The sequence below is a fragment of the Lingula anatina genome, chromosome 1 (genome assembly GCF_051362555.1).
Source record: "Lingula anatina isolate TDL-2025a chromosome 1, LinAna3.0, whole genome shotgun sequence".
Classification (NCBI taxonomy): Eukaryota; Metazoa; Brachiopoda; class Lingulata; order Lingulida; family Lingulidae; genus Lingula; species Lingula anatina.
In genome coordinates, this window is record NC_141767.1 from 4,276,135 (window position 1) to 4,298,266 (window position 22,132).

At 34.1% G+C, this 22,132-nt stretch overlaps 4 protein-coding genes across 5 annotated transcripts in view; 2 read left to right on the forward strand and 2 right to left on the reverse strand.

The window, feature by feature from the left end:
• Nucleotides 1-1,577, forward strand: part of LOC106170231 (chitin synthase chs-2) — a 27,652-nt gene extending 26,075 nt beyond the window's left edge. For both annotated transcript variants that reach the window (XM_024076464.2, XM_013550026.3), the window contains exon 32: nucleotides 166-1,577. In XM_024076464.2, coding sequence (XP_023932232.2) covers nucleotides 166-334 — 169 coding nt within the window. In that variant the 3' untranslated portion in view covers nucleotides 335-1,577. The remainder of the gene's footprint in view (nucleotides 1-165) is intronic.
• On the reverse strand, nucleotides 982-6,495 carry LOC106170230 (RUS family member 1). The gene is made up of 14 exons (XM_013550025.2): nucleotides 6,282-6,495; nucleotides 5,804-5,881; nucleotides 5,496-5,610; nucleotides 5,006-5,051; nucleotides 4,850-4,882; nucleotides 4,582-4,687; nucleotides 4,294-4,395; nucleotides 3,957-4,027; nucleotides 3,425-3,636; nucleotides 3,242-3,299; nucleotides 3,016-3,089; nucleotides 2,694-2,800; nucleotides 2,345-2,393; nucleotides 982-1,959 (listed from the first exon to the last, which is right to left on the reverse strand). The coding sequence occupies exons 1-14, from the start codon at nucleotides 6,414-6,416 to the stop codon at nucleotides 1,787-1,789; spliced, it is 1,359 nt and encodes a 452-aa protein (XP_013405479.2). The 5' UTR covers nucleotides 6,417-6,495; the 3' UTR covers nucleotides 982-1,786.
• A 144-nt stretch (nucleotides 6,496-6,639) lies between these two features.
• LOC106170237 (uncharacterized) lies at nucleotides 6,640-12,901 on the forward strand. The gene is made up of 5 exons (XM_013550031.2): nucleotides 6,640-6,809; nucleotides 7,724-7,933; nucleotides 8,297-9,181; nucleotides 9,397-10,880; nucleotides 11,723-12,901. The coding sequence occupies exons 2-5, from the start codon at nucleotides 7,727-7,729 to the stop codon at nucleotides 12,051-12,053; spliced, it is 2,907 nt and encodes a 968-aa protein (XP_013405485.2). The 5' UTR covers nucleotides 6,640-6,809; nucleotides 7,724-7,726; the 3' UTR covers nucleotides 12,054-12,901.
• On the reverse strand, nucleotides 12,129-22,087 carry LOC106170202 (dynein axonemal intermediate chain 4). Its single transcript, XM_013549974.2, has 9 exons — nucleotides 21,923-22,087; nucleotides 20,727-20,811; nucleotides 19,075-19,222; nucleotides 15,172-15,361; nucleotides 14,617-14,757; nucleotides 14,232-14,331; nucleotides 13,937-14,002; nucleotides 13,545-13,637; nucleotides 12,129-13,272 (listed from the first exon to the last, which is right to left on the reverse strand). The coding sequence occupies exons 1-9, from the start codon at nucleotides 22,063-22,065 to the stop codon at nucleotides 13,144-13,146; spliced, it is 1,095 nt and encodes a 364-aa protein (XP_013405428.2). The 5' UTR covers nucleotides 22,066-22,087; the 3' UTR covers nucleotides 12,129-13,143.
• Between the last annotated feature and the right edge of the window lie 45 nt (nucleotides 22,088-22,132).

A 22,132-nucleotide genomic window follows, 5' to 3' on the forward strand; every position in this document is an offset into this window, starting at 1 on the left:
TATTAATGGAGATGACACAAATATAATTACAGCAGTTACATCAATACTGCACAAGAAAAATCAATAAAAATGCATATAAAATATTTGTCAGAAATGCACTTCGTCCAAGCACATAAAAAATATAACATTGGTTCATGAACACTGCCTTAATCTTTTTAAATTCAGGGATATCTTTGGTCGAGCATTTGAAAGAGGGCTATCCAAGTACATTCGATATTCTCAGAAGAAGGCGAGACGTAGCGTCCCTCACAATGGTAGGATTACTGAAAACCATACATCTACCAATGAAACACGCTATATGGTCAATAGTCATGACGACTTCACTTACTTGTAAATGAATGAACATGTTTCAATCTGATGATAATCAGGAAGAATTTGTAAAGGAAGAGATTGAACAGTTATTGCTATTCAAGATAAATTAGTTACAAAAAATTGTTACATGGTATATGAACATATTCATTTATTAATCATGCGTATATTACGGAGTAAACAAATTCAATTAGTTTATACGGTAATGACTTGATCTTTTCTCTGGGAAAATTTATCTAACTTTCAGATACATGAATTTGGAATCATTGAAAATATGTTTTTAGTAGCATTTGTTGTGCTTTTACTTATAGAATGGAACTACAGAGTAGCCTGCCATTTAATTTTGTTGCAACCTCTAAATAGGAATGTTGTGATTTTAAGAATTATTGACTTAAAAAATAGTATCTTTACAATTCACAATTTTCCCCATTGAAAATATTTGAAAGCATTTGTTGTGCTTTTACTTATAGAATGGAACTACAGAGTAGCCTGCCATTTAATTTTGTTGCAACCTCTAAATAGGAATGTTGTGATTTTAAGAATTATTGACTTAAACAATAGTATCTTTACAATTCACAATTTTCCCCATTGAAAATATTGAGTCATTTCTGCCTGTTAGTTCCAAAAATATATCATAGCATTTTACCTTTTTGCATTTACACATGTACTAAATAGCACTTACACAGGTACTTTCACCTGCCTTTATTGAAAAAAAACAAAATTAAACAAATATTTTCATCATAATCACCAGAAAAAAGTTATGGATGTCACTATTTATATTTATATACTGAAAATAACAATATTATAATGATGTTTTTTTTAACACACTGGCAGATCTACTGTTCTTACCACAGTCAGAGAAAAGAAATCAACTCTTAAGCTTGTAGGGAACAAAGGGGGGTGTTCAGAATAAAGTTATCGTACCAGCAGGAACGATCTATCTTTGCAGGGATTCTCACTAAGGTGCATTCAATGTAATAAAATTAATTGTCTGGCATGCCCCTGCAAGAAGCTAGTTTATTAAATGAAAGTTAATTACCTCCTAGCTTTTAGTTTATTCTGAATACTTTCAAAGAAAACTTCATAAATTTTCTTTAATATTTTATCTGATAAATTTTTCATATTATATTTTTGAAGCACATACTATTTTTATATAAAAATTAAGTTCTTTCTCTAAACTAGTTATATCAAAATATACATATATACGGTTGGTTTTTTAACCACAATGTATTGTTCATATTAGTTAAATAAAGTAATGTATAGTTCAACTTATTACTGTTACCTTGTTTCAAACTTTTAAGTTGTAACCTTTTATCAAAGAAAGAGATGAAAAATGAGGAGACTTAACAGTGGCACAACTGTACTCTTAACTAAGTAAAACCAACAGTGGCATTTCAATTGAAGAAAGTGTGAAAAAATGCAAATAAATAAATGTAGTCAATTCAATCAAAAATTGCGAGGATTTTTGACATCATGTTCAGTACAACTTCTTTCCCAGAAGCTCTGTGTCCAGCCATTTTGCTCTCCATTCATCTGCTCCTAACAATGCATAGGATGTTAACCAACCTTCCCTTGGCAACTCGGCCATGAACACGGGGTAGAGTCTTGATACTAGTCTACATGATTCCTCTAACACTTCTGCACAATTTCCTATTACGAAAAAGAGCCGATTCACTTAAAATGATGAGCCTCAAAAAATTATAATAAATAAACATTTCAAATATTTAATTCAATTGTTATGTAGCAATCAATGAATGTAATCCATAACATCCAATACCTATACCAATTTGGCAGATAGAATACCAAGAACAGTGATGAGATTAAGTTTTAAAACTGGACAGACAAAAAAGAAAAAAAAAATTATATTTAAGTGCAAGGTATTTTTGACTCAGTTCTGTCTTGTGTTTGGAGTTCATAAGATTTTCCAGTCCCAAGGTGAAGCATTTATGTTACAAATAGGGAGGCTGAATCCATTCCTTCCTCAAGTACATAAATATGTACCGTAAATATTAAAGTTTGATTTTCAATCACCTACCATTTTCTGCTATAGCAACTACATTTTGAAAATCTTCATTAATGTTTTCCTGAAACACACACAAAAAAAAAGAAAAAAAATCCTTAATTAGTGTAACTGTGAACCATCAAGATTTTTATTTATATGTTTTAACAACATTCATTTTAACACACATTTACCTCCTCCTAATGTTTCTTCAGTGATTCACTTAAGTCCAGTTACTGCTGAATAGAGACAGACATTGGATGCAAAGCGTTTTCCTTAAGGATATTGTGAGACCTGGATGTAAGCAGATTGGAACAAAATACCTCCATGCATGAAGTGTGACATGGCTTCCACTCAACAATCCTTACCTATAAAGTGCTCTCACCTTTTTTCCTATTTTTTCCACAATAAAGTTTACAAGTTCAGCATGGAAACATGCCTTAATCTGGGAATCAACTGTTTGTGTTTCATGGAGAAGAATGTATATTTTTCCTGTAAAACGAGAAAAGGCTGTTATGATTTCATGTTAAAACTCACATGTAGGAGAGGTGAGTAATTAATTTGCCAAATCACTGATAAAAGTTTATAAGTCATCTGCTTTTTAGTTTTTTCCTTTATAGATAATTAACATCAAGTTAATATTAAACAACCTAAATGAATACAATTCTAATTTTAGTCCTTCATTTACAACAAAAAAGTTTTCCTACCTGTACTAAGGTCCAGATCAAGTATATATCTATCACCAGCATAAATCTTTTTTAGTTTACTGAATTCACTGGGACTGAAATATAGAAATTATTGCATTTTGATATTCAACACTAAATATATGCTGCTATTTTGTTATACAGTTTATACTGAAGAATAATAACAAAATTAAATAAATAAATAGAGAAATAAATAATCATTTATAGTGAGATACACAACTTACAGTACCTTTTCATCATAGCTGCAAATGAGGTTCCTAGAAATATTTCTAATTTTCTTCTGGTTCCTAAAATCAAGAAAAGGTCATAAAATAGGTTGTAAGCTTCATCAAGTTGTTTTTAACACTAAAAATTGGAATCAGCTTGGTACCCTTTGTTCCTGAACATCACAGCTAGGCAAAAATATACTTACTCCATAAAACAGGTTCTTGCATGTTAACTATCTTAACAGGAAGTATATCACTACTGATGGCACCATGGAATGTCGTCTGAGCTTGTAGATAATGCTGAACAAGAATATGCAACCTGGCTTGATTCAAGGTCTCCATTTTCACTGCTTTGACAGCCATGAAGTTGGAGAATAAGTGCAGCATAGTAAACAGGAAAAAGAGTACCCATGTCAACCTGGAAGATGTAAACATAAAAACAACTGAAGCAACCTTTGACATCTTGTGCACTTCAGTTACATAAAAGTAATCCCATGTGATAAAAGTGTCTTTTGCAAATCACGTATCTCCCTTTGTGGAAAGAATATTTTCTTTTACTAGAAATGAGTACCACTCAGCAACAATTAAGAAACCATAACATTTGGAAAAATATAACATGGGTATAACAATCAGTACCAGGGAAAAATATTTGAGCTAGTGACTTTAATATTAGGAATCTTGTGAAATTTGAATGACTGAAATAATGTAGAATCTACCTAGCTTACAAAATGTCCTTACATTTGGTGACCAGATACCACTGGCATCATTAACAAGCCACAAATCAAAGCTGCCAGGTTTACCAAAGTTTCCTACTTAAGAACAACGTAAAAAGGTATTAGGATAATTGACAAAAACTATAAGGCAACACCAAACTTTTATGTCTTTTAATATAAGTCAAGGAATTTTTATACATTAATTTTTGTATAATTTGCACAAATTTAGAATAAGTCTCTTTTTGTCAAATAAAAAATGTAAGGTACTTATTTTTGGATACCGAAGTGAGATATGAAAACAGACATCAATTTATATCACATAAATATTAAACAGACTACCAGCTAGTATGCCTGAACTTTACCTGGCTTCCATCTTTGGCAGAGACATCTGCCATGTTATTTCTTCTAGCCTGGTGTTGGGTTAGTGCTGCCCTTGTGGCTCCCCCAGCAACTCCAACTATGGACTGAATTTAAGTAAAAAAAAAAAAAAAAAAAAAAAATGTAATCAGTATAGGAATATCATTTTCTACATTTCTATTTCAGAGCAAAAAAAAAATACTCATGTAACCACTGATGGATAGGCAAATAGTTTTAAGAAACAAACAACAGGATTAAGCTTATATTCAAGAAAAAAAAATAATCAAATGTACCTTGCTTACACCAGCAATACAGACGATGAGTGTAAAATATCCTTGAAAAAGGGGAGCAAGAATCTCAAGAAATATTGCACAATCATTCAAGATGTCAGCAAACAACCTGAAATGAAAACATATAAAGAAAAAATATTTAAATGTTTATGACTTATTGGTTTACTAAACATGAGACATTTGGTTCACATCAAAACTACTTAATAGTCTTTGTTATATCCCTCTGTAGTTCAAGGAATAAAGTTTGAGGACTGTAGAATGAAAAGCTCACCTCCATCTCTTGGCATCACAATCTAAACTGGTTCTGGAAAATACAAATTGTTACAATTAGACCTGCATCATCTGATTAACATTTCTCTAGAACTGTATTACCTCTGAACAATTCTTAAAGAGACAAGCACAACTAAGTATTCCATAAATTACATACCCTTGAAACCAAGCAAAACCAATCCTCCCAAGCATACCCATACCATCTGAAAAACAATATATTCATTTTCAGAAAATTAAAATCAGTTATATATCATTTCATTTTAAAATTATCAAATATAAATAAATAAATAGGTATCTTCAACAAGTATCTGATAATACCTAAAAACCATCATTTTATGTAATTCAAAGGTCAGAAACACTCTGAAAATATATAAACAAGATTATTTTGACTGATTTTACTTAGCTAAAAACACAATTTTTCAGCAAGGTTGCCAATTTATTAGTACAAAGGCTGTAACATGCCTTTGGAATGTAAACATAAACTACCTTAAAATAACATACACACACACACACTAATCAAATTAAAGCAAACAAACAGATTTAATTAAAAATACTTGTGGCAACAAAATTCATTACATTTCATGTTTTATGTGGTGCTGATAATAGTGAAAATATTTACTGCATAAATCAATTTTATGCATATGTACCTTTCAACAGCCATGTTATGGTAGCTGCCAATGGTGTTGCAGACTCATCTCCAACACCAACACCTTTCAATACAGCTTGGGTTGCCAAGGTTCCAGTAATGGAACTTGCAAATGCCTTAAGTATCAAATATTTATTATTTACAGGTTTTAATTAAAATTTGAATAATCAGATCCATAAACAACAGCTACTCTTCCTTTTTAAAATTCCTGAGAAGAAAATTATCCAAAAATATACTCTAATATATATATATAATGCAAAAGTTTAAACTTTAATGTTGGTATAAATAAGATATAAATTAATATAGCACCTGTAGAGTATCCCACAGCTGGTACTGCATGTAATCCTCGCTGACACTGTCAGGGTAACCCTGGGGCAAGAATACAGACTGAAAGCATAGGAAAAATACAAATAAAATCACTTAAAAATATGTGACTAGATTTTAATGGATTATTATAAACACACATATACAGTATATCCTGAATTTTTAAATGAGAAAATAAATAAAACTGAAGAAATAATACATGAAACAAAAAAGCTTCAGTCTAAAATTCCCAACATAAAATTATTTGCATCTCATTGATTAAGCTATGCAAATATGCATGAATGCAATTTCTTTGACGTCCCTTAATTGTCACTTTGAGTCTGTGTGAGCATTTTCGGATTACATAGGTACAGTGTCATTATATCATTTTTACACTAAAATCTAGTTACTTTTTTTCAAGGAATAAAGACTTTTTTTGCTTTTTACCGTCAAATTTCAATTTTTGCAACGTTTTGACATTTACCCTAAAAAGATCGAAGACCGATGTGAACCTCTCCGACCGGTCACACGTGATGAGACGTCCATCAACAGCCTCTATATATTCTTTCTTTGCGGTGCTAGATCCATAACTTTCCTTAAGAACAACTATATCACCCATAATGCTATTTATTACTAAATCAAATGTTCGTGCACACACGTAAACAATTCAATGTGATTAGTAGTGGATAGACGGCACTGCTATCAGATATCAAGCAAGACGAGTATCTTTTGTTTCACACATTGGAATGTTTTTATTACAATATTGTTTATTTGGTTTAAATCTATATTTTTAATCAATTGGTATTATTATGTAATTCAAATTTATCAAAGGTCAGAATTTTTACCTTACCATTCGGAATTGTTTTATCTTGACTATTTTGCCCTCTATCGGCACGTTATTCAAGTAAATTTTACTTTTTCAAATTTCCGGAGCCCGGCCGAAGGGGAATGTGTTTTATGCTGCATTATATCAAACATTGAAGAATCTCACATAGTCGAAGCCCCAGGACAGGTATGTATATTCCCCTAGTAATCTAAAGCATCAATTTTTATAGTAGTCAGTATGATTACGATGATGATCAAATGAGTTCTCGATAGATTTTATTTTGCTTTAACTTGAAGTGTGTGTGGTTTCTTGAACATTAGTACTATGCACACTGCCTGCGGTCTCGTGTTTTGTGGTTTGAATAACCATAACTGCCTTAACTGAAGTTAATGATTTTAGAATTTATTTAGAATTCTGATGGACAATAAACACCAGACGAAAAATTCACAAATTATGTAACAAGACTACTTTGGCTGAAACCATGAAAGTGAAAAAGTCTAAAATAGTCTAACCAGTTAAAATTTTTGGCAATTTGATATTTACACACATTTCTCTCTTTAGCTGAAGTTGAATATCAACAGTTAAAGCTTGATAATTGTTAATGGCCCTCTCAAGTTCTAAATTTCTGAAAGCAACCTAATCATATATATGTTATATTTCATTTTCTGTCAGGATATCACAAGTTGTTCTTTACTAAGTCTTTAATTCCTGATATTGAACAAGAAAAATTGATCTAACTGGGGAAAAAAGGTGACGCAGTTATACCACTGTAACGTTACCATTTGTTTGTTTCATCCACCATATTGCCAAGAAGAGCCAATTTCATCTTGAGTGGCAAAATAGTGGAAGACCAGATGGTTTATAAACAAATTGATGCCACATTTATTTGGAATTCCCAAGAAGCAAATGATATTGTTTTGTAGTATGGCAAGCATTAAATGTCCTGACAATCCATAAACAAATAGATTCAGCATCTATTTTAAGTTCCAAATAGCAAAAAATATTGTTTATGTTGTATGCCAAGCATTAAATGAGTTAAGGAGTTACTGGTAAGCTCAGTGAAATAAGTTGTGAATGCCATATATTGTTTCTGTTTTCAGAAAATGGAGTCCTGGGAGCTTGACCTGCCTGACTTTGAAGTCCCAACATTTGAGTCACCCAAGGCAAAGAAGGATGCCAGTTCTAAGCAGCAAGGTCGGCGCAGGTCCTTGCGCCTGCTAAAGAGGCAATCCACTGATGTTGGGGGAGAGTCACCTGGAGTGGGGTTAGGCACTTATTATGATGACAGTGCTGTTATAGTCCCTGCAAAGGTATGTTTATCTAAGACTCCATTCCCACAGATTTTAGATCTATCTATCCCTATGGGGAGTCTCACTAGATTACTGTCAGCTTTGCCGGCTTAAATGTCTGTCCCGCCTACTAAAAGCTGTAAGGGGGTAATTAACTACCGTGATGATGCTATAAGTAAGCTTATTAATTTTTATGTGACCAAATATGTTTAGTTTACCAAATGTTTAATCGTTGGGAGGTACATTTTAACTCATTTGTAAAGGAATTTTCAAAATTGAATTTAAAAAAAAGAGATGGGGTGAGTTCAGTATGATTGGGATAGAAGTAAAAAAATTATAAGAAAGAGAGAGATAAAAAGTGAAAAAATTCATTGTATATTTCAGGTCCAGAGAAGAAGATCAACTAACAGAAGAAGCAGAGCAGCAGCACCACTGGATCCTCCAATTACTGATCTGGAGAATGAAATATCTGAGCAGGCTGATAGATCAGAGACAGTTAGTGTTTTACAGTCCATTTATGATGACGGAGAAGATACAGAAAATACAGATACCAACCAGTGTACAGAGCCAATATTGTCTAGAGGGAGAAAAGTAAATGGTGGAAAAAGTGGCAGGAGGCCAAAGGCCAGGGGTAAAAAGAAATCTTGCAAAAATTTGGACAGTAGGCCAAGTGAAGAAGAATTGGAAACTAGGACAGATTCTTTTTCCAGTGAATTATTGCATCTCCAGACTGACAAAACTGACGTTGAGAATAACCCTATTCAAGAATCTATTGATATTGAACAACCTGTACTTAGGAATGATTGGGAATCAGAAAATGTGGAGAAGGACCACCAGGACTCGCATTGTGATGGAGAGACAGCTCCTGCTGCACATCCTTCAAGTGAACTTAACATCTCTGACTTAGGAACTGCATTGGAGACTGTTAATTTATCTAGTAACAAAGACATGGTTTTACCAGATGAATTCAGCGATCTCGAACTTCCCTTCTGTGAGGAGGAAGATCAGAAATATGAGAAAAAGGCAAAGAAGGAAAGTAGACGATCCAAGAGACGATCGTCTGATTTTTATGTGATGGAACCAACATATTCAGTTGAAGAAGAACTGAATGACATTGACATGATAGATTCAGTTGAGGAGGAAATGGAAACATGCAGAAAATCTAAGAGACTGAAAAGAAAATCTATTGAGATTTTCCGTCAGAGTAGCACTCCTAAAAAAAATGAGTGGGATGAAGATGACCTTGACACTGCTGAGGAAACTTCGAAGGTAATTTTACAGTACAAATATTCATGTAGGTAATCATTTATAAATGAATTGGGTAGATTAGGGTAGAAAAGGTATTGTAATTTCACAGTGGATGAAATGAAAGGAAAAATTATGAGTTTTTGTACCTTGCTGTATAAAAGAGCCATTTTGCTTTTCAAACTTGAAAAGGTTATTTTTATTATCAATCATTATGTAATTGATATTTTTTCCTCCAGATTTGCTCATCAGATGATCAAGATATGGAGAGCTTACCACAAAAAGAGAGCATGGATGTTTTGGATGAATGGGACAGTAATAATCATAAGAGTCAAATGTCAAGCAAATGTCCAAAAGAGGCAAAAGGGAAACAGACACGAAAGAGAAAAAGTTCAGAACCATCTGTAGAAGAGATTTATTTGAACAAGAATTTTTCCATGCCTCCAGCAAAAGTTTGGGAAACTATTTTTGAAAATCCACTAAAAAACAAAGCTGGTGTGGAACTGATGACAAGTCTTAAAAAAATGAGGCGGTCTATACAGTTCAGCGAGTTTGCTGCACCGCCATCAAAGACAAAGTCCAGACACAAGAAAGCATTAGGCATGGGTTGGAAACCACCCACAAAGAAAAGTTTAGAGAAAATAGAAAAGTTGCTTGAATCCAAACTTGCTGCTCTGGATGCCTCTCTGCAGAGGAGTCCTTATAACACAGTGCATGAAGAAATTGTTCCAATGCAAGAGGAAGATTTTAGCTCCCTTGACTCTGACGTGGACAGCACACTAGCTGCATTGGCCACCTCTGTCAGCAGAATGAGTGATGTGTTCTTAGCAGATGACGAGGAAAAGTTTGCTAGCTTAGACTCTCTTGTTGAGACAAAAGAACCATCCAATAACGAATCAGATACTGAGGAAGATGACAGTGCCAATATTGGTGAAGATAACAACAGGAAGAATCTAGGTGGCAGTAATGTAGTAAATGATGAAATAGACAGCAATGACAGCGCTTTGTTTGAAAACACAAACAGTATTAGCCATGAGGCTGGCAGAGCAGGTGCTGGAATGATTCACATGGACAGTCCTCTAGAGGAACTGCCAGAAGATGAAATGATTTCTGAAAAGGCTGAAGAAACATATGGTACAGCGAATGCAATTGCTACTGTTCCTACCAACGAACAAGATCAAGATGATGTATTTTTCACACCAATGAAATGGGCTCCACTTGGAGCCAAACCACCAAATGAATCACATAAAAGTACAGTTTCTAGCTTGTCTGATACAGACCTGACGTTCAGAACTTGCCGCTCCGAAACAATTTCTGCCACTGAAACAGATTATGAAGTGTTTAAAACACCAAAAGCAGAAAGTAGGTGCAATGTAAACCACTCTGCAGACAGTTTAGAGCAATCTGATATATCAGAGCAATCTGAGAACAGTACAAGTTTTCAAGGGGATGTTGATAATATAGACTCCTCAGACCACTACAACTTAGATACTAGTAATAATAGCCTGAACACTGCCATGATGATGCTTTTAAACAGCAGCAGGGAGACATCGTCCAGTGAGACAGATGACTCCAAGTCAACACTGTCATCTCTTCAGTCCCCCAGGGACGTTTTCTCCATGAGTGGGGTGGGAGATGCTCTTCTCAGTGATGGAGATGAAGAAGAAAATGCTCTGCTGGAGGAAAGCTCGGCAAATTCTTCCTCATTTTCAGACTATGATAGGTGAAAATGTTGATTCACAACTGCATGCATTTGTTTCTAGCACAAAGGTTGGATCATATATACGCGAGTTGGAGCGCCCATGCATGTCTGTTTTTACCACATCCCTCTTTTGGGGCTGCATGTTGTTTGAGTATGAACCGTTGAAATGAAGGTGGAAAGGACAGTCCAACTTGTGCATTTCTTTTGCATTTTGTAGAGTGTTAAATGAGAAATCAGATGTCAAAGTTGCCATTTATTTAAATGGTAGTTTGGAGGTAATTTGGTTTATTTGAAGAAATATTGGTTTAGTAGGTTGGTTAGATATTATGTATACTTTTTATTTTTGTAAACCTATCAATCCCATGATGTAATTAAGCCTTTGAAAGTGAACACTTTATCTATTTTAATAACTCCTTTTTTTCTGTTTATTCAGCATGAAACTCAAATCAAAGTCAATGAGGTTTTTAACTGCACTAGTATTTTGTTGTCTTTGGGTATGTGCATGTTAAGCAAGTGTACCCAATAAATTATTTTTTATAAACAGCATGACTATCTTTTATGATATTGTTTGCATGTGAAAAATCCTACACCATTTTAATCTCACTTACACAACTGCACCATTTTCAAGTATCTGGTGACCAATTTACCTTTGATTAACTTCACTCAAATTTAGAATAGTACATGATTAAATCCAAGGAATAAATTGAATCTTCAAGTGCAAGCAAATTGGAAGTATGCAATCTGAAAACTAATTTTGGATAACCTTTTGCATTTATCACAGATATATATAAGTACAGTCATCAATAGAAATGGGTGTCATTCTGATATTACATCGTCATTTACAGCGACTTTTGTTTTTTTAGTCCTGGAGAACTATATAGAGCCAGCCTACTGTTAGATGTCCCACCCTGTGCTTCAGTAGAAAAGAAAAATGCATGCATTTTAGCCAGATCCTTGCAGCTCCTCTCCTACAGGAAGTTTGAGGAAAGTAGGTCACCTGTTTCTGAGAGTTCGAGATCTACGCAGCATGTTCATTGGTCTAACCCACCAGTACAAATGATTTTATATGATGACAGCATTCAGTGCTCAAGTTTGGATGACACTCTTTTATACTCTGTTCCAGAGGTGCCACAAACCAAATCAAGTGATGGAGAGAACATTTTAGGTCCTAGTCTGAACTCCTGGGAATTGTAAATCAGTAATTAAAATTACCATATCTGCCAGCATGGTTGCTTTGTGAAAATATTTAAAAAAACTTTACAACTCGCCTTTGAGTTACTGAAACTCAACTTTAATGATCACATTTTTCAAAATATCACAATGATGCAGGAAGAATACATACACTTCAAATGAAGCTCAAATAATAGTCACAGACATTTACAATAAAATTATCCATTTTAATATGTAATGTACACACTTAACAAAGACCAGTATTGTTGCCTCTTAAGTTATGAGATTAGGGAAGCACTTCTAAACACATATATCTTGCTCTGCTATGCTAATAGATACAATACAATGTCTTTAAACACAATATACACATTATATAATACTAAACACTATAGTCATTCTATCTGAACTTTGTAGAGTAGCAAATCCACTGTAACTTAATAAGCAATATTTTGAAAAGGACATCGGTATCACTTCTGAGTATACATCAGCATACTGAATGGTTATGCCTGTTACATAATAATAAGAACTTTATCTTATAGAGAATGCCAATAACAACACACTAACAATATATAATGTGGACGGAATATGTGCATGCTGCTTTCAGGAATGCATATCTCAAAAATCTTTTTTTTTTACAAATAAAATGCTATTTAGTTTTAAAATACTTTTAGACACTGCAGTAATGTGGACGGAATAGTGCATGCTGCTTCCAGGAATACCTATCTCAAAAATCTTTTTTACAAATAACATTGTATTTTCTTTTAAAATAATTTTGGACACTGCATTCATGTTAAAAAATGTTAAACCATATGTAATTATGGAATAAAATAAAGTGGCGAGCAGTTCTTTGCCTCTTTTTGCTGGTTTGGAAAGTTTCCTGTCATTTTTACTAGATTGTCTCTCTATAAAACGTTGATATGTATATATTGTACAAAGTATATCAATATACCTGGATGGTTGTTGGCACAAAAGAGGTGGGCAGACATTGTGTATACATAACTCAATAGTTTGAGTAGTATCTTGAGCCACTGTTACATTTACCATATTCACTACAGTAGGTCCTCTAAAAAGGTCTCTCATTCAACATATAGAAGAAATTGTGCTAAGTCTCCTCTCACTTCTTTTCATTTTTGACAATGTATACTTGGTGTTCAGATCCAATGGCCAGCTTATGGATGGCTCCTGTTTTTGTGCTGTCCACACAGTAAACACCTTGAGGGAGATCATACACCTGCCCAGTTACCTGTGTATTACAAACATCACATAACATTAGTTTTATACTTTACTCTAGATAGTTAAACCATCATATTGGATTGAATTAAAATTATTCCCATCAAATATGTGTGAAGTTTTCAACAAGCTGTGATGCTTATAATTTCCATTAATTAATATTTACATATTTAAATTCAACATATAACAATACGTAATTAATAGCCAATGGTCATGGCATTGTGTAGAATCTTGATTTAGTTGGTCTGAATTTTAAAATGCTGTAACTCAAAAACCCAAACTTACATTCAGTGTGCCTCTGTCAATGACCATGGCCATGTTGTGGTCACATCCACCACACACCATGTAGTCTTTCCCCAGCCACTGGGCACAGTACAGCTGGAAGGAAACCAGAACTTTTCTATTACAACTTCAGTCTTGACTATCATAATTAGACGACTGAATTGACTTCTGTTTAATGATAAAAAAACATCATGAAAAACCTTTGCATTCACTTGATGCAGATTTATTCTACAGTCTCAGTAAAATACCCAATATAAATGAAAACCGTGACTTAAAACACACACACACACAAAAAAAAAAATAAATAAATAAAAATAAAAAATTCATTCTGCATTTGCAGTACAGTGCAGATATCTGAGGCCTGTGCCATTTCACTTCCATACTGTTTCACTCACCAGACTTGAATGCATGTGGTCTATGGGAACATCTTTGATCTTAGCTCCATTATTAAAGTCCCAGATCTGCAAGTAAAGCAGAACTTCACATTTGAAAATATGCCTTTAGTTTTCTCTAATGAAACAGACACCGAGACATGAATTTAACATCCTTTGTAAACGGTACTGATATGTAGGTTCATGCAAATCTAATGATACCAACTCTCTCTCTCTCTTTTGTTCTATTCATTTATGGATTATCTGGGCTACCATATGCAATATCCATAGGAGTGGTACATGTAATATAATCTTGTACCTGCAGTGTGTTCTCCTTTCTCCAAGAGCCTGTGAGGATGTGGTTATGAACTGGATCAATATCCAAGGCATCTCCACATATGTGTGGACCAAACAGTGACCTTCAACAACAATAACATAACTGTTATGATTGAATAGATTATCTTTAAAAAATTTAAAATATGCTTCACTGAAATATATTATGTAGTGACAAGTTTGAAGAACAACATGTTACTCTAGCTGTTTTGAAAAACGTTTTTTCTTATCTAGACTCCCTTGTAAGGATTAACATTAAAAAGAACGAAATTTTCATATCTGATAGCTTTAACAATATCCCCTGGTTGACAATATTATGATGGATTTTGACCGAGACTTGAGGAGTGACAATTCAAATGCAATTTCCTCACCTGGTGGACCCTTTCTGTCTCAGATCCCAGAACTGTACAGTATCATCCCACCCTCCTGATATGAAGATGTTGGGTTCATATGGATGGAATTTCAAGGCAAAGACCCTCAGCCGATGACCATTCATCAAATCTCTACTATCACTGAAAGGTGACAAATAAAATACATTGCTGGATTATGCTCATAGCCCAATTGCTCCTCCTACTTTTTTTTCAAAATATTGATGTGCAAAGACTTCACTGAAGATGAATTTTATGAAAAAAAGACTGTCCTTATTTTGGTTATTCTACATATAGAAATAATGAATGAATCTATTTTTCCTCAATTTTTGTCTGAACTTATCGGCTTGATAAATTATGTATTTGCTTTTATCAATACAGGAGCTATGGGGAAGAATTTACATTATTTGTCATTTGCAGCCTACAAATTTTTTTTTAATATTAAAACTCTAAATGGCCTAACTAGCAGTTAATAATATAGACGTGTATCTGCACCAATCTCTTTTTTTTTTTAAATCTATCCTGCACAATTTTTCCCCCACCTCCACAGTCTCATACCTTGGCTCACAGGTAAAAACTTTCCTCTTGCTCTCAGTGTCATAGACATGGATCTCAGAGTCAGCACCAGCTGTGATAAACTTTTCTGTGCTAGGAGTGAATGCGGAAGTCAGCGTCTGCCTCACCTCATGGATTGTGTGGATACAAGAACCAGATGTGTAGTGCCAGAACTTTATCTGTCCAGAGGCATCTAGAAATAATCAGTTGTGTAGTTTAACAATTGACCAATTGATCAGATCTTTGAAATAACTCAAAAATTTCTTTTATGAAAATTAAGAAAAAGTTTATTGCACTGAAGCACAGCTGGAACTAGAGGAAAAAACATTCAATTTCTTTCCAGCCATTAATCTGGCTGAACACTGCACTTCATAGCATGAAGCAACTCTTTCACACTGTTTTGCCACCTCTTTAGAATACTGTCACACGGTACTTTGTTTGTTTGTTTATAGGGGCGTGTGCATTTCTGAGAAATCTTAGTGTTTCACCTATTGGGCTAACCCTGCTGCCTTACTAAGAAATCTTAGTGTTTCACCTATTGGGCTAACCCTGCTGCCTTACTAAGAAATCTTAGTGTTTCACCTATTGGACTAACCCTGCTGCCTTACTAAGAAATCTTGCACCCCATTTCCAGAGATTAGATCGATCTACTTTAGATAGACCTAACTCCCTGGGGGTTCACGCTAAATTGCAGTCAGCCGAGCGGACACCATAGTTAATTATCCCCTTACAGCTTGTAGTAGGCGGGACGGACATTTAAGCCGGATTATCTGACAGTAATCTAGTGAGACTCCCCGCGGTGTTAAATCGATCTAAAAGCTCTGGGAATACAGCCTTAGTGTTTCACCTATTGGGCTAACCCTGCTGCCTTACTAAGAAATCTAACACCTCATTTCCATAGATTAGATCGACCTACTTTAGATTGACTTAACTCCCTGGGGGTTCACCCTAAATAGCTGTCAGCCGGGCGGACACGAAAGTTAATTACCCACTTACAGCTTGTAGTAGGTGGGACGGACATTTAAGTCGGATTATCTGAAAGTAATCTAGTGAGACTCCCTGCGGAGATAGATCGATCTAAAATCTATGGGAATAGTGTTTCACCTATTGGGCTAAGCCTGCTGCCTTACTAAGAAATCTTAGTGTTTCACCTATTGGGCTAACCCTGCTGCCTTACTAAGAAATCTTAGTGTTTCACCTATTGGGCTAACCCTGCTGCCTTACTAAGAAATCTTAGTGTTTCACCTATTGGGCTAACCCTCCCGCAGAAAAAAAGCACTTTAAAACGTTATGATATTTTTATTGTCCATTGCTAACTTTCATTGCTTTATTGCCCATTACAATTTGTGATCTTATATGTGTTATTGCCTGGCGTTGAGTTATAACTGGTGCTTTTTTCTATAAAACAGCAAATCGATTCATGTTGCTGAATCAGTGAAAATGATGTATATCCCGAGAACCCATTACTCTACTGCCTAATGTTGTAGTTAGGGTTGTGCAATGTTCTCAAGTATAGAAACGTCTGCTTTGATTATGCAAAGCATGTGTGTTGATGCATGAAGGGAGCAAAATATTCAAATTAAAGAAGAGAAAAATCTAGGCATCATCATTGAAGTTATTGGTGATGAATTATTATTTCTAAACGAGGAGAGAGGAGGAAATGACAGTTAATGATTTAGTAACTATAACAATAAAACAGAACTCTGAGGGGGCTTCTGGTAAAGTAACAGCTGGCCAACACCATGTAATCTGACAAAGAACTGAACTGTATGCAATAAAGAACAGAAATATTTGAATGTCAAAAAAGAGGACAATGTTTTTTAGTTTATTTATAAAAGTATAAAAATGGCCTTACATCAAAATACTGATTTTCAGTAGATGCTGATCTTCAGTTGGCATTTTGCTCTTTCAATGTATGCTAAAAACATTTTTGGACACGCTATTATACAAAATAACTGGGTAATTTATAAATTATACATTTGTGGATCTGCAAGGGTGAATTAAAATTAGTTGCAGCTCTTCTTCGTTATTCTTTTCTTCAGTCTCAAGATGATAATCAAGAGTTATAAACCCACTGTGTACAATTTCCGACCACCTTGCAAACACACAAAGGCCATGGTTCTTTACTGTTTTCCCTCAGGTGGCAGTGAATGGTTTGCTGGTTTTTCACCCCAGTTATATGTGGTCAATGAAATAACTAAATACATTCGGTGGTCATGCAGGGCCATTTCAGCCATTAAATACCTATGTTCTTACTTCATTGCAAGTGACACAATGATAAATGTATAGCCCTTGTTTTATAACAGTGCTAGTAACACTGACGAAGAATGAATACACTATTGTATAAATACATCTGCTATACAAGTGGAGTTAAAACAGCGGAAACAAGTTGAGCAAACTATGCAAATGTGTTTTATGTGTTGGGTTAAATAAACAACATGCTTCTTTGGCAAATTTCTTCTTGCTTGAACAGAAAAGTAACTTTTTTGAGATTATCTGAAATACTTGCTTAGGACTTTGAATCTTTGCTTAGTGCAAACATTACGTGGATCAATAGCTTTAGATAGTCAAATTAAAACCTTATAATGCTGTTTTAAGAAATGCACTGGCTCATATCTAAAAGGTTTCTGTCAAATACTGAAGATCACAAGAGCCCCCACTGCAATAAAATTGAAACTGAAACTCATTTCTTACTGAAATGTAAAAAGCATAGTGACAGAAAAACTAGATTAATGATACCACCAGAGCAGGAAACGACCCTGTAAAACTTAAGCTGCTGCTCAGTCTATTAAGTGAATCATGCTTAAGAGCCATGCATGTATATATAACTGAAAGCATTAACAAAACGAGATACCCATTACTTGCCATTGTCTATGATCCTCTGCTATTTTCTAGTCCTCATGCCTATTTTGTTAATAATATATTTTGTATAAATATGTGTGTAAAAAGCAATAGTGTAGAGAGCCTATAAAATATAGTTTTTACACATTTTAGTTCTTAATTAAGTATTAATATTTATAATTGTTATTATAAATATCAATGGACATGGTACTCATCACTGGTGTAATTCAAATTGACAATTCACTAAAATGACAAGAAAACAACACTGATAATGATTTGCACATTTTGTTTCAATAAAAATTAAATGCCTGGTGTCATTTTGACGCAGGGTACAGCAGTTATTTGCACTCTGGCCACACACACTTTTAATGCTTTTAACGAAAGGCATTATTTCCTAGGGAGCCTGCCAATACAAGAATTACAGGATATGCACCTTGTTCTCCTACAGTTAAATTCCCACGGTTGTATGCACAAATGATTAAAAACACATCAAGAAATATTAAATGTGATACTGAGTAGAATTATCCATTATACTTTATGTGTGATAAAGCAAAATTGAGGTAATCTGATGATTAATCTGTAAATTCGGAACACACTTGATTTATTTGATCTTTAAATGTGATCTTATCTCTGATAGCTATATAGAAACACCTGTCACTCACACAGCAAGCTCACTGCCCTGCTCACTTGGGTTATTTTGGGCTGAACAGTTGACATTGCTGCCAACAATGATGAATGAGAAACAAGTTTGTTTACCAGCTCTACAAGTTTACACATTGGACCCTTCACGCCAAATACTGGTTACAACACCAACTGTTAAAACATCTAGCTAATCCTTTACAAAAGAGACTTGCTTTCAAATTTGATACCACAGCATTGCTGGTTTAAAAACACATGCTACTTCGACAAGACACACTTAAAGAATTAAAAATGTTTATTCTAATAAACAGAATTTTAAATTTCCAGTATTGCTTGTAAAATATGTACAGATAATGAAATATTTCTGCAATATGAAAATAATTTTAAACAGAATTCTATTAAAAAAATCAAAACAAGGAGACTTACATGTTGCCATCAGGATGTGAGAATGTTCAATTTTGTCATCTCCTGCCATTGCTATGACAAAGTTAATGCTGGTCACTGGTAAATGAGTGTGGATGGTCTCATCATCTGATAATACATGGAGAAGCTGCCCCGTGTCTGGATTGAAAACCTAAGAAATGAGAAAATGCACCCAACTTACTACATGAAATCAAATATACTGAGCGTGAGTTTATTTTGGTATAATTCTAGTAGCTAAGAAATGATGTATCTATGTATATATATTTTAAACATATGAGATTTAAGTGTTGGTGGTATCGCTAATTGATTTACAAGATATATCTGCTTCACTTAAAGCATGGGCATAGAATCCACGCCCTACAGGTAGCAGCAAACATTTTCTGTATGCTGAAATGACAAAGATATAATGTTGAGAGGTACAGTGTATGAATGCTGCCATGAATATTTTAGTAACTGTGTTCTACTGCCTTGACTATGCAAGGCCTGATAAAAAAAATCTTTAGAACTGCTGTAGGGCCAAACAGAACTGTTACTGATATATATTGGTTGGCGAGTTTTTTGTAAAGAGGTTTTAAGTACATAAAAACTGTTAATGCTGGTCAAATACATTGTGGGTAATTTTTCAGTATACAAACGACACTGTCAATATTTTTCATAATGTCACTTTTTCTCCACTTCTCCAAACCAGGCCAAATGCATTTTCCTCTTTTAAGAGGAAAAAAAATCAGATTTGGTTGCACATGTCAACCAACTTATCAATGTTGTCTGGCCTAAAGCAATAAAAATCCTAAAATTTATCATCGATTTTTTTTTCTTATAAAAAATAAAGCAGGAAAATCAGAAAATGTATATTGGCAAGTTTCTGGGAATTCTGAGCTAGTGCATTTGATGACTGGAAATCATTGAAAGTTCACTTTGAATAATTTACAGCAGATCAATCGTAGAATTTTCCAGCCTTGAGCACCAGTGTTCTATTCTGCGTCTAATGGCATCACACACACACTTTACTGCTGTTAGTATTCTACCTATTGCAGGTAAATCTGATAAATAGTACCCTTATTGATTTTTGATAATTTAGATTTAGTTCTGAGAATTCTTCTTAATGGCTTTTAACTCTCCATGTTCTGCAATCAATAAGTTTTCTTCCCAAGTGAACATACTTAGGTAGAAGAACCATCAATTCAAGGGTTGATTTTCTTTCTTTGGCACTATATAGTTTCTTCACACACATACACAATGACACATATAAAATAGATCTAAATTAATTAAGAAAATACGAAAATAAAAAATTAGAATCTCAGGCATGTAAAAAGTAATTTTACTGAATTTTTAGATCAAACATGAAACTAAATGATTATTTTCTCTTCAGTTCTGTAAAACAATTACACAAAAGTATAATTCCACCATGTTTTGTGCATCACCTCCGTATAATTGCTTTTAAAGATGATATTACCTGCAGTAATAGTTTCCATCTTATCTTTAAAAACCTAGCAACACTTTATGTGTATTCTCACCTTTTCTAGTCTCATAAGATGCCAACCAGAGTTGAAAGTTTTGTTTTTCCTATCTCCATTACAAATTGAAATACTGCACCGATTTTGTTATCTGGCCAATAAATATGCCACAGGGTAAAAAGTATCTCTATCAAAGCTTACTTTGATTGTCCCATCTGCTTGACCCACTGCCAATACATTTCCCTCAGGATGGAAGCGACAACACATCACTTCATGTGAACATTCCCTAAAACAAATAGAAAAAAAAAACATTAAAGTTTCAACTATTTATACAGCACAAAACTGTTTGTGTGTTTTTTTAATCTACAAAAGATATTTTTCCCCTAACCTTTATTTTGAAAAAATCTGAGAGTCCTCGGCATTTTGGTATTTTTTTTTTCATTTTCCGCTGACTTATTATCATTTATTTACTTAAAGTTCAACTATAAATTCTATTTATTTTCAATGCAAGAAGATTTTTAAAAGCAAATGACTGAGATAAAAATAAGGGAGGAGCATGATCTAAAATTGCAAGAAGTAAGGCTTATTATATACTAGTACAAAAGTGACCACTGGCCTATGAAAAACGCTGTAGGAAAATTGTACTAAAGCTAAATCGAATGAGACCAAACCATGCAGACTTCTGCAAACTTGCAGTATCCCCCCACCACCACCACAACTCTGTGATATTCAATATCTCTTCTAAATCAATTTGTGTGATGACTTTAAGCGGATGGCGTCTTGAAAATCCAAAGGTTCATTTGTCCTTAAAATCATATATACACGCCTCTGATGAACTTCACTTTATTGCCAGTATACCATACAGTTTTCTTCATGCATTAATTAGGACTATCGAACCTTCCGATCAACGAACCTTCAGACTATGGCTTTTAAGCAATGTCTCTGCTACTCAAATAAATTAGTTGGCAATTCATTTATTTATTTTTAGATGTTTTTTTTACATGAAACTTTATGCCTTTCAAATATGATTCCAGGTGCATTTTCAATAGTTTATAAATTTGTAATAAATGATGCTGTTCACAATTGCAGATCCTGTCAATTACAAACAATATGAAAAAGAAGCTGTTAAGTTTCATGCATCTATTTGCATAACTCGACATTTTTAATGGTTAAATGCATAAAATCCCATGCACCTGCACTTGTCTTGTTAGCTCCCTCCCCCCCTCCCTTTAATAAATTAAATTATTTTTTTTCAGAGGTTGTCCTAAGCATCGGCACTATTGATGTGGGCCGGATCACATATAAAGCAAAAATCATTTATCGATTTAAAAATCAGGTTGTTTTGTGTGTGTTACAAAAAATAGAAACAGTAAATATTGTGAAGACTTTAAACTTACAGAGTGTCTACCCATTTCAGATTTCCCTCCATACGTGGTTGCCTTGAACGAAAAGACTCCATGTCTGAACTCACACTTGTTCTCCTAGTAGAAGCGACTGAGCCCACTGACCCAGACCTTCCCCTTGGTGTGAACAGAAACATGCTGACATGGACTGTTGAACCGTTTAATATATCCGAATAAGATCTAACGATATGGAAATACTATTGT

What these genes read in the sequence shown, in the direction of transcription:
- LOC106170230 (XM_013550025.2), bottom strand. Translation starts at nt 6,416, where the DNA reads ATGGGTGATATAGTTGTTCTTAAGGAAAGTTATGGATCTAGCACCGCA. An exon ending in GTATTGCTGGTGTAAGCAAG is followed by an intron (nt 4,396 to 4,581) that starts GTACATTTGATT and finishes ACTTAAATTCAG; the next exon opens with TCCATAGTTGGAGTTGCTGG. An exon ending in AGTTGCTATAGCAGAAAATG is followed by an intron (nt 1,960 to 2,344) that starts GTAGGTGATTGA and finishes TTTTCGTAATAG; the next exon opens with GAAATTGTGCAGAAGTGTTA.
- LOC106170237 (XM_013550031.2), top strand. Translation starts at nt 7,727, where the DNA reads ATGGAGTCCTGGGAGCTTGACCTGCCTGACTTTGAAGTCCCAACATTT. An exon ending in CTGTTATAGTCCCTGCAAAG is followed by an intron (nt 7,934 to 8,296) that starts GTATGTTTATCT and finishes TGTATATTTCAG; the next exon opens with GTCCAGAGAAGAAGATCAAC. An exon ending in CTGCTGAGGAAACTTCGAAG is followed by an intron (nt 9,182 to 9,396) that starts GTAATTTTACAG and finishes TTTTTCCTCCAG; the next exon opens with ATTTGCTCATCAGATGATCA.
- LOC106170202 (XM_013549974.2), bottom strand. Translation starts at nt 22,065, where the DNA reads ATGTTTCTGTTCACACCAAGGGGAAGGTCTGGGTCAGTGGGCTCAGTC. An exon ending in CTGAAATGGGTAGACACTCT is followed by an intron (nt 20,812 to 21,922) that starts GTAAGTTTAAAG and finishes TATTTGTTTTAG; the next exon opens with GGAATGTTCACATGAAGTGA. An exon ending in AAGCAGATGGGACAATCAAA is followed by an intron (nt 19,223 to 20,726) that starts GTAAGCTTTGAT and finishes CTCATTTCTTAG; the next exon opens with GTTTTCAATCCAGACACGGG.